Raw genomic sequence first — 16,705 nt, forward strand, 5'->3', positions numbered from 1 at the left:
TAATGTCTTTGCCTTGTTATAGGCAATCCTCAGTCCCACCTTTCTGGTTACCTTCATTAGGTTGTCGAGTTGTGTCTTTGCATCTTCTTCCATCTCACTTACTATTGCTATGTCATCTGCAAAGGCTAGGCAGTCGACTTGAGCCCTGTTGTCCTTTTGTCCCCCACATGGGTCTTTGGTATACCCATTTCCTCGTTTATTGCTCTCCACTGCCTTATCACTTCGTCCAGTGCTATATTGAACAACAATGGTGACAATCCATCAACCTGTTTAACACCAGTCTTGATCTGAAATTCTTCAGACAGTGCTCCTCTGAATCTCACCCTTGCTTTTGTGTCTGTCAGAATTTCTTTTATCCCCATAAGAAGTAATTTTTGGGTGCAAGATGCTGTTGCCCTTTGAGTTTTGCAAAGCTCCACCACAAGAAGACACCTAGTCAGTGAAAGATTTTACTAGGAGAGTGAAATTTATGTGGAGGCAAGTACAAAAAATGAATATGAAGGCTTTAGTGAAACAGGAAAATATGCATGATGTGAAAGTAGTGTTGGCTAAGTACCACTTGGGTCAATGGGTTATGTTGGCATATCCTTATGTGCCAAAGGGGAAAATGAAGAAGTTTGTGTCACGGTATAATGGACCTTACCGGGTAATAGAGATGACGTCACCGGTTAAACTTAAATTGCAGCTCCCCATCCACCCTTTGATAATCCACGAATTGGGCCGTTTAAGGGGGGGTATGGACAATTTGCCTTGTGTGACCCCAGTTTCTGTAGAAGGGGGTGGGGGGAAAATGATGGACAAGAAGGAGAAAAAGGAAAAAGCAAAGCAAAGAAAACAGGATAATATGGCAAATCATCAGTGTATGCTAAGACCTAGAGCAGGGATGCAAGACTGACATAAGAATTTTCTTTCCCCACAGGACACACGATCGCACCTGGGGACAGGAGAAGATGGTAGCAGCATCCATGAGCATGTTCATTCCATAGAGGAGAGCTGGAGCAGAGTTTTGTTGTATTAGGCCTGTTGGACTAAGGGTGCGTGGCCGAAGAAGTTAAGGCACATTCTCTGCTGGGAGGTGTTGCATTTTCCAGGCAGACGGAGATTATTATGTTGGATCACCAGTGGACATTAAGGATAAACTGCAACATTTGTTCACTCAGGAATGACATGTGGAGCCTGGAAGAAAAGTTTGGGAAATTGTACAGCATGATGAGTCATCAGTCAGGGTATAATGGTACACATGGAAAGTATCATCTGTTGCGATCAGAGTTTGTAAAGCTACAGGTGCAACTACAACTGGCTATGGAGTTGATCCCATGGCCTAGACAGAAAAAGAGGATGGCTGGACACATGTTGTAGGATCTGAAAGACAGTCCCAATTAATAAAATATTCCAGGCTATTATTGTGTGGTCGAAGGGATTTAAGACCTGACGTTCCATCCACATCTGTGGAGGACGTTTTCGAGTGGGATCGTAACTTGTTGAACATCTGATTGACACCTACACTCGCTACCAACTACAGCAAAATTCCACTTCTGTGAGATCCTGCTCAGGGGCTTGATGTCACGTTTTGAATACGTGATCGCAATTGTCCGCTGTTGACTGCCGTCGTCTGCTGTTAATATCGTGCCGTGGTGGATGACTGATACACATCTTCAGCACAGGAATCCAAATTTCATTCAGTTTCATGCCCTCTTCCTTTCTATCAAAATTCCTGGGGTGTTTTACAATCTCTGTGGTTTCTTTGTATAGCCTTTCATGGTATCCGCATGTGGCTGCCAGAACTTGAGTCCCATAAAAATGAATGTGGTGGTCTGTGGACTGTAAAGCATGTTTCTGAGCAGCTGATCTGTCAATCTCCCCTCTTCTGCAATTGCCCTTGTGCACTTCGAGTCTTTTTTTGACAGTTCTTTTTGTAGTACCCACATACACCTCCCCACCACCATCATCATCATCATCATCATTTAGGACTGATTATGCCTTTCAGCGTTCAGTCTGGAGCATAGCCCCCTTATAAAATTCCTCCATGATCCCCTATTCAGTGCTAACATTGGTGCCTCTTCTGATGTTAAGCCTATTACTTCAAAATCATTCTTAACCGAATCCAGGTACCTTCTCCTTGGTCTGCCCCGACTCCTCCTACCCTCTACTGCTGAACCCATGAGTCTCTTGGGTAACCTTGCTTCTCCCATGCGTGTAACATGACCCCACCATCTAAGCCTGTTCGCTCTGACTGCTACATCTATAGAGTTCATTCCCAGTTTTTCTTTGATTTCCTCATTGTGGACACCCTCCTGCCATTGTTCCCATCTACTAGTACCTGCAATCATCCTAGCTACTTTCATATCCGTAACCTCAACCTTGTTGATAAGGTAACCTGAATCCACCCAGCTTTCGCTCCCATACAACAAAGTTGGTCGAAAGATTGAATGGTGCACAGATAACTTGGTCTCGGTACTGACTTCCTTCTTGCAGAAGAGAGTAGATCGTAGCTGAGCGCTCACTGCAGTAGCTTTGCTACACCTCGCTTCCAGTTCTTTCACTATGTGGCCATCCTGTGAGAATATGCATCCTAAGTACTTGAAACCGTCCACCTGTTCTAACTTTGTTCCTCCTATTTGGCACTCAATCCGTTTATATTTCTTTCCCACTGACATTACTTTCATTTTGGAGATGCTAATCTCCATACCATAGTCCTTACATTTCTGATCTAGCTCTGAAATATTACTTTGCAAACTTTCAATTGAATCTGCCATCACAACTAAGTCATCCGCTGTGATGACCTCCCCACAACTATATGAAATCACATACATTCCAACTTTTTCTAGTGGTTGGCAAGCATCTTTGGCCGATTTTATGTGATCATGTATCTTCTGTGTGGGTGTGTAAATTACCGTGATGTTCCACTTTTTCAAGATTTTTCATATGAGGTCAGTCACCTCCTTAATAAATGGCAGGAAAACTTTTGATTTCACCGGCACTTGAGCATCACTGTGATTTCTACGCAGTGGTGTTAATGCTCTTTTCACCTCATTAAATGAATAACCATTCTTGAGCAATGCATTGCTGAGATGTTTTAATTCTGAATCAGGCAGCTCTGGTTCACAGCCTTGCTCCATACGCCAACGTTTTTATGATGCCTCACATTTGTTGTGGGTGGTGGTTCAAATCCCAATGTACGTAACAGTCTGTGTTTGTGGGTTTTCAGTAAACAGTGTTGCCTGAGCTACCATCTTCTTTCCTGAAAACTGGCACATCAAGAAAATTTAATCTTCCTCCTACCTCCTTCTCCGTGGTAAACAGAATCTTCGGATTGATCCGTTCAGATGTATGTGAAAACGATTCAGTTCCTGCCTGTCAAGGCACCACAAAACAAATGTACCATCCACATAACGAAAACAAATATTCAGTTTCTTGTTTGCAGTTTCCCATGCCTGCTCCTTGAATTTTTCCATAAAGAAGTTCACTATAATTGGACTTAAGGGATCCCACAGTGATGCTATCCAACTACTCATAGAACTCTTTGTTCCACTTGAAATACTTGGTTGTAAGGCAATATTTAAACAGTTCTGAAACATCAGGAGGAAAAATCCGATTGATTCATTCATTTCTGTGTCCGGTCAGCATTTCCGGAAGGTAACAACTCTGATGGCCTTGTTGTTTCCCTTAATCAGGTCTTGTGTTGTGCCGGGTTGTTCAAGTTGAGGACAAATTAGCGGGTGGGCCGGGTTTTATGTTGTTGCGCACTTGCAAGATGTATCTCTATCAGCTGGAAGAACGCCCCATTTTCGCATGTCGGTCTTGCGAAGAGAACACCCACCCTAAAACAATTGAGTGATCTGCAAATAGGGCAGGGCAAGCCATTTCCTGGAGCTAGCTCTTCCTTTACAGGGATATCAGGTGGTTGCTTGCTCTTCCACCTGGTGATGCAGTTAGACTCTGGTGTTCCCTCTAGCGGTCGAGTCCTGGCTATGAAGCTCTTTCTCGACTTCAGTCGACTGACTACAGCCTGATGATAGTGCAGTGGATGTCGGGGATCATAAGTTTGCTTAGCCCTCTCTACATCAGCAGCCACAGCCCTTCTAATAGTGGGGGGAGCTGTTCCATCAATCGGGTAGATTTTATCGACTGGAGGTGGCTCCGTAGGTCGTGACAAGATTCAGACGGTCTCATTGATTGCAATATCAGCCTGTTTGGTATGAGTGGATGCACTCCACATAGGTGAAGCATACTCTGCTGCGGACACACACAAAGCAAGAGCCAAAATTCTCAGGACGGGATGACTTGCTCCCCAGGTGGTGGATGTGAGCTTTCTCAAGCTGGCAATGGCAATGTTTCTTGAAGGACAGAGTTTGGTCGAGGGTAACTGGTGTTGAACAATAATCCAGTTGTTTGCCTTGCCAGGTAACGTCCAGCTGTAGCAACACTTCATTGATCAGAACCGATACCACATTAAAACTAACTAATATGTCCTTCAGCTGTACCACTATGCCATTTAATTTACTGATAAAATGTGGAAAATTCTTCATACACGAATCCGATTGGCCCTCATATGGTCATAATAATGCTGTCAAGAACTTGGCAATTGCATAGATGGGCAAACCAATAGCACTCACTATAGGCCTTAGAGGAACATGTTCTTCGTGCACCTTTGGCAATCCATAAGGCCTTGGTGCTAGTACAATTGAATTGAACAGACTTTTCTGAAAGATCTGTTCGATAGAGGACTTCTTTATCAACCCCGTCACAGTTCTAGGAACTTTTTCATTGGGATCTTTACTTAGATTCCTATATGTTTGTGGATCTTATAAGTCTTTACTCTTACTATAATAGTTGGTCACATTCAAAACAACCATTGCATTTCCCCTGTCATCAGGGAGAATGATAACACTATCATCCTTATTCAGGCCCTTTAAGGCATTCCTCTCACCCGCAGTTAAATTGCTTTTTCGAGGCTTTGTACGAGGCATTACTCTCACAGCTTTTATACTGATTTCTTCATCCATAAACTTGTCTACACTATGAATGCCTGCTTCTACACTAATTGTGACAATTCCGGCCGTGGAAGTTTACATTTTACAATCTTAAAGACAGTTTTTGTTAGAACCGATGCAGATGACATAGCTAACGCCTATAATGCACTCACAACAGGAAGTTGGGAAGGGGGCATAAAGCAGTGAGGAAGCAGCGACTTTCCACAGCACCCAGCTTGACAGTCTGGAAAGTATTGTGCTGAACAACACTCACCAGCTTTGTGATTTGACTGCTATGTTAATGACACATATTAGGTTATCTGCCAACACCAATAATCGAGACTTGCGTTTATTGGTAATCAGTTGGACAATATTGATGCACTGTTAATGATTGTCACATGACTGCACAATCTTGCTGACAGCTTGATAGATGCTTGTATTGAAACTGTGGAGTTGCAGGAAGCACTGTTGCACGCTACACGTGGGCAACTTACACCAGTTTCTTCCATCGGAACGGTTGTTAATGTGTTTGAAAAAAATCCAGAATGTTGATCCAGTGCTTAGGGACTTGTTAAACTGGTGAAGAAGGAGTACTTGACTGTGTACTATCGCTTAGCTACCGTTATGAGCTAGCAGAGAGGGACTCACCTTGAAGATGGCATACAAATATCACTAACTTATAGACACTGCCATTTGGAGTGCTATGTGGTACACACATACCCAGTAGCATAGGAAGCTTTGCAGAAGTACGTCAGACTAAAGGTGCAGGAGATCTTACTGATGGCACATGATAGACACAGCCACGCGTTAATGTCTACAGAAGGATTGTTAAGCTGTCGCATCAGACAAGTTAACACCTGCCATTCAAAGTTAGTGCATACAGTGCTGAAGTCTTGCAAGTTCGCATTGTTTAATTCTGAGAAGGGGGTTGTGGAACGCCCTAAGGAAGTATTGTCAGAGGAGGGGAAATGTTTCCAGTGGGTAGGACAGCACTGGTTATATTCGGTGGCTGAGCCGACAGTCTTTTCTACATGTTGTGAGCAGGGCAAGTTAGGTGGCACAAAAAATATGTTGGTTCAGCGTGGTCAAGGATTAAGATCAATGGAAATCACTGTGAATACCTGGACCCACTTCCTGCTTACCAGCTATGATAATGGGAATCATAGTTGTCAGTATGATCCATTCCTTAATTTATGTATCTGACCTACCTTCCTAGCTTTTGTCCCCCCGCCCCCCCCCCCCCCCCCAAAATAGATTTTGTTTCTTAACAGTACCATTGATGGAGATCTGCTCACCGCTCTGGATCAGATGAATGATCACCACCCAACATGGTCGTGTTAGCATGGAAGATCTCTTAGAACATGTGAAAAGCTACAGAAGTAAGCAGCAGCAATTGCTAGTCATTGGTTCATCATCAGCCACTTGTGTATTCCTTGTAGTGATTGGAGATACACATTTCTTGTTCAAGAGACGAGTTACTCAAATTCCACCCGACCTTCAGCCTACGGGTTTAAAATGATCAGAACGGCATCCCGATGACAAGACAATGTAAGGAGTGAAGAGTCTTGAAGGCAGAGACCAAGCGTGCTCAGGATCATAATGAACAGTGATGAATAAGAGAGAGAACTGTGGTGTAATGAGTAGTGACAAGCTACAATGTATAGTTCCAAAGGAAGTGAACTGGTAGAGGTTTTAGAACCATGTAGAGTTGAGTATAAACAGATGTAGAGGCACAATGTGGGTACACATTCTTTCTGTAGAAGGAGGGAATGTAGAGGGTCAAACGATTAGAGCAATTAAGTTAGTTAAAGGTAAGGGTTTTACAGTAATAAAGTGAGTTAAAATGTGAAGGAATACTGGGAGCCAGAAGTCGTATGTGTGTTACATCCTGTTGTGTAACTCAGCGGTTTGGTAATGTGACTGAAGTGGGTTGGTGGAGGCCGAGTTGAGCAATACGAAGGAGAACACTGTATCACTGACCAGTGGAGGATGTGACAAGAAGCAGCTCGCCACATGCCAGGGTGTCAACATGAAGGACAGTAATTGGGTCAGTTACACTAGCAGAACAACACCAGAATATTTCGCCGACCTACTGGGAAGGAAGAACCGCAAACATCAGAGGCAGAAAGCCATATTTAAGGATCGGCAGCTAGCTCATCATCATTGATCATCTTGAGCTGTTGGGGTGATTCAGAGCCCGTGTCAGTCAGCTCCACCACCAGTCCATTGCAGTCCTTGTCACGCTTTTAAGGCGGGCCGCAAGATGAGACGCAGGCCCGTGAGGTGACGCAGGGGGGCTAACACCAAATTCCTCATGACAGCGTGAGTCACGGCGACAATCATCGCAAGTTGGATCGCAGTTTCAATACGCAGTTTGCTGAGGAACTTTGGCTCTGGCAGAGATGGCGGCTACGTCTGCTATGTTAATAAATATAAGTTCAGAATCGGATTCCGATTCTGAGTTTGAGTTCAAAACGGTGTGTTACATCGCTTTGATGAAACTGGCTACGGGTTCTCACGCTGAAGAAGGTACGAGGAGGACCATACGGTGTGAGTCAGAAGGGGCAGAGTAGCTGGTGAGAAAAGCCCTTGCTGTCGCCAGGGCTACTGTATATATAGAGAGAAGTGGGCAAATTTCATTATTATCAATTAACAGAAACCGTATTTTCGTAGCAGAAACAGAATCCTATTAGTCATCAGGACTATCCAACAACAAATCAAATTTAAACAGTGCTCATAGAACTTTGTGTCATTCTATATACTCGGACGACAGTTTCGATTCTATATTGATATCAAAGACGTGGTTAAATCCATCTATTCCGTTATCGCTGGTAGATATGGAGGGCTACACGCTAGTAAGGAATGATATTGTAAGGAACCTAGGCATCTTTTTCGATAAACATTTAACCAGGGCAGAGCACATCACGAAAATTTGCTACAGAGTTTTTATAATGTCAATGTAGAATGTTAACAACGAATTACAATGCAACTTTCCATTTCGTACATTCATTTCCTTGGGCACTTCCTCCCACTTCTCAGCTTTCAGCTTCGTTTTCAAGTAATCTTCGTGGCTCGTATCATACAGAACTCTGGTAACACGTACGGCTTCAACTAGCTTTTCCTCCATTTCGAACTACCAACAGGCAGAACCACCGTGAGCCTCGCAGTAAACTGCGTACAGGAGACTGCGCCGCACAGGGTCACCGAGCACAGGAACTGCGTCACGTCATGCTGCAACGTGCGCAGGACCATTCAGTTGTGCGGTTCCCAAAAACTCACCGTGAGTCACCCTGCGTCACCTCACGGACCTGCGTCTCATCTTGCGGCCAGGCTAATGCAGTTCATTGCCTAGCAAATGGCAGAGAGATGCCACCACTGTACTCATCACAGTCACTATCGTTGGACGTCATAAGCAGGCAGACACCTATAATGAGAGTCATTGACTGGGGTGTGTTGTAGTAACGCACTGTCGTCACTGTCCTGGGACGCCGCCTCCACAAACACCGTGACCGGGGGCAGAGCTGGGGACCCCGGCTCACTGATGCCAGACAGCCGCCACTGGTGTCGGTCGCTGAGACGGGACACCGACCTGTTCCAGTGCTGCCGCTGCCTCACCCCCCAACCCCCCAGCTGCTATCACGACGCGGCCCGTGGCGCGTGGTTCCGACCACCACGATATGACCCGGCAAGGCTGTAGTGCCGCTGCTGAAACAGAGTTATGCCAGCGCAGCTATAGTCACAGCAGCAGGTGCACATGTGAGCATCTGCTGGCCACCTTTGGCGCCACTGACAAGGGAACCTCCCCATCGCACCCCCTCAGATTTAGTTATAAGTTGGCACAGTGGATAGGCCTTGAAAAGCTGAACACAGATCAATTGAGAAAACAGGAAGAAGTTGTGTGGAACTGCGAAAAAATAAGCAAAATATACAAACTGAGTAGTTCATGTGCCACATAGGCAACATCAAGAAGAACGTGAGCGCAGGAGTGCTGTGGTAGCGTGAACAGCTGCAGGAGGAGAGGTCCTTGGTTCAAGTCTTCCCTCGAGTGAAAATTTTACTTTCTCTATTTTTGCATAGTTATTATCTGTCCATTCGTTCATTGATGTCTCTGTTCACTGTTATAAGTTTAGTGTCTGTGTTTTGCAACCACATCGCAAAACCGTGCGATTAGTAGACGAAAGGACGTGCCTCTCCAATCGGAACCGAAAACATTTGATTGCAAGGTCATAGGTCAACCGATTCCTCCACAGGAAAACACATCTGATATATTCTATACGACACTGGTGACGGCATGTGCTTCACATGACAGGAATATGTTGTCGACCCACCTAACTTGTACACTTGGCGAATGGGTAAAAAGATTCTTCTACCTTGCCCGATTTAGGTTTTCTTGTGGATGTGATAATCACTCCCAAAAAAGTGATGAAAACATAAGTGTTTGTCACATAAACTGAAAATAAAAAATTAAACTTTTCACTCGATGGAAGACTTGAACCAAGGACCTTTCGTTCCGCAGCTGCTCACGTTACCACGAGACCACGACGCTCCTGCATTCCCAATGTCCTAGATGTTGCCTGTCTTCCCATGAACTACTCAGTTTGTATATTTTGCTCATTTTTTCACAGTTCCACACAACTTCTTCCTGTTTTCTCAGTTGATCTGTGTTCAGTTTTTCAAGGCCTATCCACTGTGCCAACTTATAACTAAATCTGACGGGGGTGCGATGGGGAGGTTCCCTTGTGAGAATATGCGAGTGGAAGCAGACCTCACCCAGAGGACCAACAACTCATGTATTGCAGTTGGTCAATGAATGTTGTTATTCTGTCTTCAGGAGCCATCTGCGGTCCCCACGCTCCCCCCCCCCCCTCCCCCCCATCCTCTTCCTCGTGCCACATTCAAATCTGGTAATGGGCAGTGGAACCCGTGCCTGTTTACATCAGTTTTCGTAGTCCTACCTTCAAAATTTCCTTAATAGTGACATACGAGGGGGGGACCCAAAAGATACCGGATTGTTGTCATAAAAAATTTATTGATGAACCTTTTCACAAAATTATTTCAGTCACCTTCAAAATACTCTCCATTACATTCGATGCACTTGTCGAGTCTCTTTTCCCACTGTTGGAAGCATGTTTGGAACTCTTCAAGTTTGATATTGTCCAGTGCCCTTTGTGAAGCTGTTTTTACCGCCTCCACATCGTCATAACGCTCCCCTTTTAGCGTTTTTTTCATTCGTCGAAATAGGGAAAAGTCGCACGGGGCTAGGTCCGGCGAATACGGAGCGTGGGGAACGGGAGACCGCCTCTGAGATGCCAAATAGTGGGTCACTCGTAAGGCCGTGTGTGCTGGAGCGTTGTCGTGATGCAGAAACCAGTCACCTGATCGCCAAAATTCCGGGCGTCTCCTCCTCACATCCTCTCGCAGACGCCTCAAAACATGCAAGTAAAAGTGCTGGTTAACAGTCTGGCCAGGGGGTACGAATTCCCGATGCACAATTCCACGAACATCAAAAAAGACAATGATCATTGTCTTCTCACATTTGACCTCACTTGCCTCACTTTTTTTGGTCTGAGAGAGTTGGGAGTCCTCCACTGCCTTGACACTTGCTCAGTTTCTGGGTCATACCCGCAACACCAACTCTCACCCCTGTAATGACTTTGTTGAAGAAGTTTGGATCACGTGCAATCTCTGTTTTCAAGTCCTGACACACATTCGTACAGATGGTTTTCTGCTCCTGTGTCAGAAGGCGCGGAACAAATTTAGCAGCAACACATCTCGTGTATGCAAATCCTCACTCAAAATCTGCTGGCACGAGCTCCAACTGATTCCTGTCTCTGCTGAAATTTGGTCGATCATTTGGCGACGGTCCTCGTTGATCTTTTGGCAGACCTTTTCAATGTTCTCCTCATTTCGTGATGTTGAAGGGGGTCCAGAACGAGCTTGGTCTTCAAAACACATCTCACCACGTTTAAGGGCCCAAACCACTTGAAAACCTGTCTGCGGCTCATAGTGTCCTCCGGGAAAGCTTCCTGAGGCATTTGGTGTGTCTCCGTTGCAGTTTTTTTTAAGCAGGAAACAAAATTTCACACACATTCCTTGTTCTTTTAAAGTTGTCACAACGACTTCGCAGAGGTAATGCGCCAACAGTCAGAGAAACACAATGCCACACTTGCACGTTCAGCTCTACACTGACGCCGTCTGCACAGCTGTTTCATGAAGGTCTCTACTAACACCATCTAGCGTGAGAAACCTGCACTACGTCTACGAGTGGCAGCACCCTCGGAGTCCGGTTTCTTTTTGGTCCCCCCTCGTACTTCCAAAAAGCCTTTCATCCCCAGTTTCACCCTCTTAGGATGGGAATTTCGGACAATTTCTTCAAACTGATGCCTATGGTATAATAATTACACCCTCTCCAAACGTCAAGTTTCCATCCTTAGCAGTTTGGGCTGGGTGATGAGTCAGTGAATCAGTCCAACCCTATTTCGGCTCCTTAGGGGTTGAATATCCAATTTATTCATCTCTAACCAAAAAGTCAAACAACACTCTTCAAAGATTTAGCTTTAAAAATGCTTTCGCAATGAAATATTTTCATAAGACATTTCACATCCTATTTCACCCCTTAGGTGTTGAATTTCCAAAAACAGTGACATGCGTATGTTTGATTTCTAACAGAGAAGCCAAATACAAATTTTCATAGATGTAGCTTCGAAAATGCTTGCACAATGGAATATTCCCCTAAAAGCTTTCATCCTCTGTTTCAACCCCATAAGGGTTGAATTTCCAAAAATAGGTGCAACCCATTTTTTTTTTAAATTTCTAACTGAGGAGCCAAATTTAAATTGTCATAGATTTAGCTTTAAAATCCTTTCTTAATAAGATATTTTCATAAAAAATCTCATCCCTTATTTCACCCCCTTAGTGTTGGATGTAGCTTTAAAAATACTTCAGTAGTTTTTCAATAAAAGCTATCACTCACTATTTCACCTCCACAAGGCTAAATTTTCAAAAATGCTGAAACCTGGATTTCTTCATTTCTGACGGAGAAACCAAATACGTTTTCATAGGCCTGACTCCAAAATTGCCATAATAGTGACATTTTTCAAAAAACCCTTCATCCTGTATTTCACCCACTTGGGGTTGGAATTTCAAAAAATTCCTTCTTAATCAATGCCTATAGTATAAGAACAACACCGTTTCCACACTTCAAGATTCTATCCTTAGCGGTTTGGCCCGGGTGGTGATGAGACAGTCTGTCATCCTCTATTTCACCCTATTAGGGTTTCAATTTCTAAAAACAGTGACATGTGTATGTTTTATTTCTAACAGAGAAGCCAAATACAAATTTTCATAGATTTACATTAAAAAATGCTTGAACAATGAAACATTTTTGTAAAAACTTTCATCCCTTCTTTCACCCCTATATGGACTGAGTTTCCAAAAACAGTGGAACAGTTATTTTTTTATTTCTATCTAAGAAGCCAAATTTAAATGTTCATAGTTATAGCTTTAAAAAAATGCTTTCATAATAAAATATTTTCATAAAAATCTCATCCTCTATTTCACCCCTTAGGGACGCAATTTCCAAAAATACTGAAACACAATTTTTTTAAATTTGTAACCAAGAAGTTAAATACCAGTGTTCATAGATGTAGCTTTAAAAATACTTTAGTAGTTCTTTAATACTATATTTTGAAGAAAAGCTTTTGCCCACTATTTCATTCGCATAGGGTTACATTTCTAAAAAATACTGATACATGTATTTCTTTATTTCTCACTGAGAAACCAAATAACTATTTTCATAGGTCTAGTTTCAAAAGAGCCTTAACAGCGACATTTTGAAAAAAGCCCCTCATCCCCTATTTCACCCCCTTAGTGTTGGAATTTTGAAAAAAACCTTTCTTAAATGATGCCTACAGTATAAGCTCAGTCAGTCAGTCAGGACGTAGTCTTTTTATGAGGTGTGATTGGAAAGTTTTATGAATGGGCTTGCAATTGTACAATGGTTGTACTTACATGGTACTGTGATGCATCTCCTCCAAAATAGTTCCCTTCTGACGGAACACACTGACTCCAACAGTGTTTCCACTTTTGGAAACTTTCCTGGACATTTTTTCCACAAGTGTGTTAAGGACACACTCTGTATTTACCTGGATGCCTTCAATCGAGTCAAATCGCTTCACTTTCAGTGAAAATTTCAGGGGCCAATCAGGAGAATATGGCAGTTGTGGAAGCACGGGAATTTTCAATTTGGTAAAAAATTCAACAATGGAGAAGGCTCGATGAGCCGGAGCATTGTCACGGTGTAGCACCCAACTCCTGTCTTTTCACAATTCAGGCCTTTTCTTCCGCACCTTTTTGTGCAAATGCTCAAGGACACATTTATAGTATTCCTGGTTAATTGTCTGTCCTCCAGGGGTAAATACATGATGCACAATACCAGTAGAACCGAAAAAAAATCACCAACATTGTCTTCACCTTCGACCAACCTTGCTGTGCTTCTTTCGGTCATGGTGAACCTGGAGTCTTCCACTGTGAAGACTGCACTTTGGTTTCAGGATCATATCCATATACCCGCAATACGTCAACAAATCTGGGTCATTTTCAGTCCAATTAATCAGTTCTTGGCACACTTCAAGTCAGTATTCTCTCGTGTCACTTGCAACACTTTTGGAATGAATTTTGCAGACACTTAACACATGTTCAAATCTACAGTTAAAATTGACTGAACTGCATAAAAACTTAAATTAAGTTCATCAGTTCCAGAATGAGATTTTCACTCTGCTGCGGAGTGTGCGCTGATATGAAACTTCCTGGCAGATTAAAACTGTGTGCCCGACCGAGACTCGAACTCGGGACCTTTGCCTTTCGTGGGCAAGTGCTCTACCAACTGAGCTACCCCAGCACGACTCATGCCCCGTCCTCACAGCTTTACTTCTGCCAGTACCTCGTCTCCTACCTACCAAACTTCCCGACCAAGTCACGGTCGGGCACACAGTTTTAATCTGCCAGGAAGTTTCATATCAGCGCACACTCCGCTGCAGAGTGAAAATCTCATTCTGGAAACATCCCCCAGGCTGTGGCTAAGCCATGTCCCCGCAATATCCTTTCTTTCAGGAGTGCTAGTTCTGCAAGGTTCGCAGGAGAGCTTAAGTTTGGAAGGTAGGAGACGAGGTACTAGCAGAAGTAAAGCTGTGAGTACCGGGCGTGAGTCATGCTTCGGTAGCTCAGTTGGTAGAGCACTTGCCCGCGAAAGGCAAAGGTCCCGAGTTCGAGTCTCGGTCGGGCACACAGTTTTAATCTGCCAGGAAGTTTCAAGTTCATCAGCTGTCTCCCTAATTGTAAGTCTACTATCAGAGTGCACTAAGTCGCGATATTTCACATTTTCATTCGGTTTGAGATGGAGGACAGCCGGACTGTGCTTGATCTTCAAATGATTCATGGCCAGTTTTAAATCTGTTGAACAGGACAAAAACATTTAACTGGCTCATACAACTATCTCCAAAAGCTGTTTTTAATAGTTCATAAGTCTCAGAAGCTGATTTCCCAGTTTTAAACCAAAATTTCACACAAACTCATTGCTCCGTTTTTACGTCCATTTTCACACAGACTGAATTCAGCAACAAGCCCTAACAGACCCACATTCAACCAGCTACCACAACAAACTGAATAAAGGAAATGCAGTTTCCTGTCAGAAGGTGTTCAAGGACAAGGCAATGACTCACTCCCCACCCTCTGTGTACCTGCCCGCCAAACCAGTAAGCAGTAATGGCTCCATTCTTAAAACTTTCCAATCACACCTCATATATATAGAGGAGATTGGTATGTTCATTGCAAGTTTGAAAGCTATTGGTGTCTTTATTTTCTTTGAAAGTGTGAACCTGCCAACTTTTGGAAGAAATGAGCTCACAATAAGACTTGTAAATGCTGAATTTGGCAGTCAGAGTAGCAACATCATGGTGGATCAATCAGGTAAATGCAGTTATGTGGCGACTAACAAATAAATCTACCCAACAGATACAATTTGATTTCAATCAGCTTTGTATGTGTTGTAGTGTAGAACAAAGTGAGAGAAACCTATTTTTTTTTTTTTTTATACATGCCCATATAGCCCTTTGAAAACAGTTGAGATTAATGTTTCTGAATGAATGCCCTCTAAATGGTAACAGATATAAAAAAACTTCAAATAACAGTTCTGTGGTTTTTAATGTATGCTCTAATGGTTCACTCAGGTTTGTCAAAAAAGTTATTTTTTTTCTTAATGTCCTCCCCCCCCCCCCCCCCCCCCCCACTTCCCCTACTAGTTTGATTTTCATTTTGACAAGTGACTAACAGCAAATTCGCCGTTGAAAGCAAATTCAATCTTACATGATGAAATGGTATTCCAAAGATGCATTTGTCAGAAATAGTTAGAAATATCTCTATACCACTATATGTGTGCCAGATATGTGTTGGTTTCAATGCCAGTTGTCCTGTTGGGTTATTTAATAAGTCTTTCACAGATAAATATACACTATACATATATATTTTCTTTTAATTTTATGAAATACAAAATATCTTGTGTTGTATTTACGTTTCCTTTTTACATTTGGTGTTTTTTTCAGATTCTAACCTTTTCACAGTTAGTCATGTTATATTTGAAATTGTTTGCACATTATTTTGGAACATAATGGAAATTTGTACAATAATGAGAAAGATGCAGAATTGTTTGGGTTAAAAAAATGCTGAATGCACTTTCACCTTGTCTTTAATGAAAGCACCATTTCTGTTTATTTCATAGTCTCTTTCTTTCATTACCTTCTGTATGGGCCTGTGAATGCTTCTGGGGCATTTTTGTTGTTTACTAGGGTATGAAACTAATGTCTGTTATACAATCCATAGTATGTACAGCATGATCGCCATTGTGAGATCCTGAAGAGTATGCAGAACCGTGTTCCTATTGCCATATCCATTCTCACAACAACTTGTCGCTGTTACCGACCCACTGCTGTTATCAACCTGCTGTAATTGTCAACCTACTGTAGTTATCAAACTGAAGATATCGAACTGCACTGTAAATCAGGTGCAAGAGAGATGCCGGAAGTCGTCCTGTTGTCGGTTTTTGAAAGGGGACGTTCACCCGACAACCTGTGGGTGAATGTCAGGGTGAAGCAGTGTAAAGGTTTGTCCCTCTCATTCCACCAAAAGCCACCTCTAAAAAAAACTGGCATTCTCCAAGAAAAACAGCTTGTATCAAAATTTGTATTAATTCAAAGTGGTACACCTATATGTATTGTATAACTCAAGCCATTATGAACACTAAAGTTATTTAATACTATGAAATATTAATGTGTTTTTTTAAAGATAACTGGAGATTATTTTATGTTGGAATTTCTCCTGGCATCAAACTATAGATGATTAGACTTGTTAGAAGCATTGTCAATGTTCAAACTAGCATGTTTCATGTTTTAATAATGTAATTGGTATAAGCAAGCAATGCCTCATGTAGAAGTAAAGTAATAATTGTATTTATTAAAAACTGAAATGGAAAAATGTTGATACTTTCAGGCAGAGTGTATGTTTTATCGTTTTCTTGTTAAAATTATATATTGTAATTTAATTTTTGTATATACAATTATTGGTACAATAAATGTGATAAGTCTTCTCAATTTTTGTTGTGTGATAAAGAAGCTTTCAAGCTATTAATCAACTACTCTGTTTGTACTAAATAAACATTATGCACCTCCTTACTACGTTCA

The 16,705-nt window shown here is 42.5% G+C and overlaps 1 protein-coding gene across 1 annotated transcript in view; it reads left to right on the forward strand.

Annotated features, from left to right (window-relative positions):
* Window positions 1-8,670, forward strand: part of LOC126426656 (poly [ADP-ribose] polymerase tankyrase-1-like) — a 59,388-nt gene extending 50,718 nt beyond the window's left edge. The window contains exon 4 of the mRNA XM_050088542.1: window positions 8,433-8,670. Coding sequence (XP_049944499.1) covers window positions 8,433-8,670 — 238 coding nt within the window. The remainder of the gene's footprint in view (window positions 1-8,432) is intronic.
* The last annotated feature ends 8,035 nt before the right edge of the window (window positions 8,671-16,705 follow it).

The sequence above is a fragment of the Schistocerca serialis genome, chromosome 11 (assembly GCF_023864345.2).
Source record: "Schistocerca serialis cubense isolate TAMUIC-IGC-003099 chromosome 11, iqSchSeri2.2, whole genome shotgun sequence".
Taxonomy (NCBI): Eukaryota; Metazoa; Arthropoda; class Insecta; order Orthoptera; family Acrididae; genus Schistocerca; species Schistocerca serialis.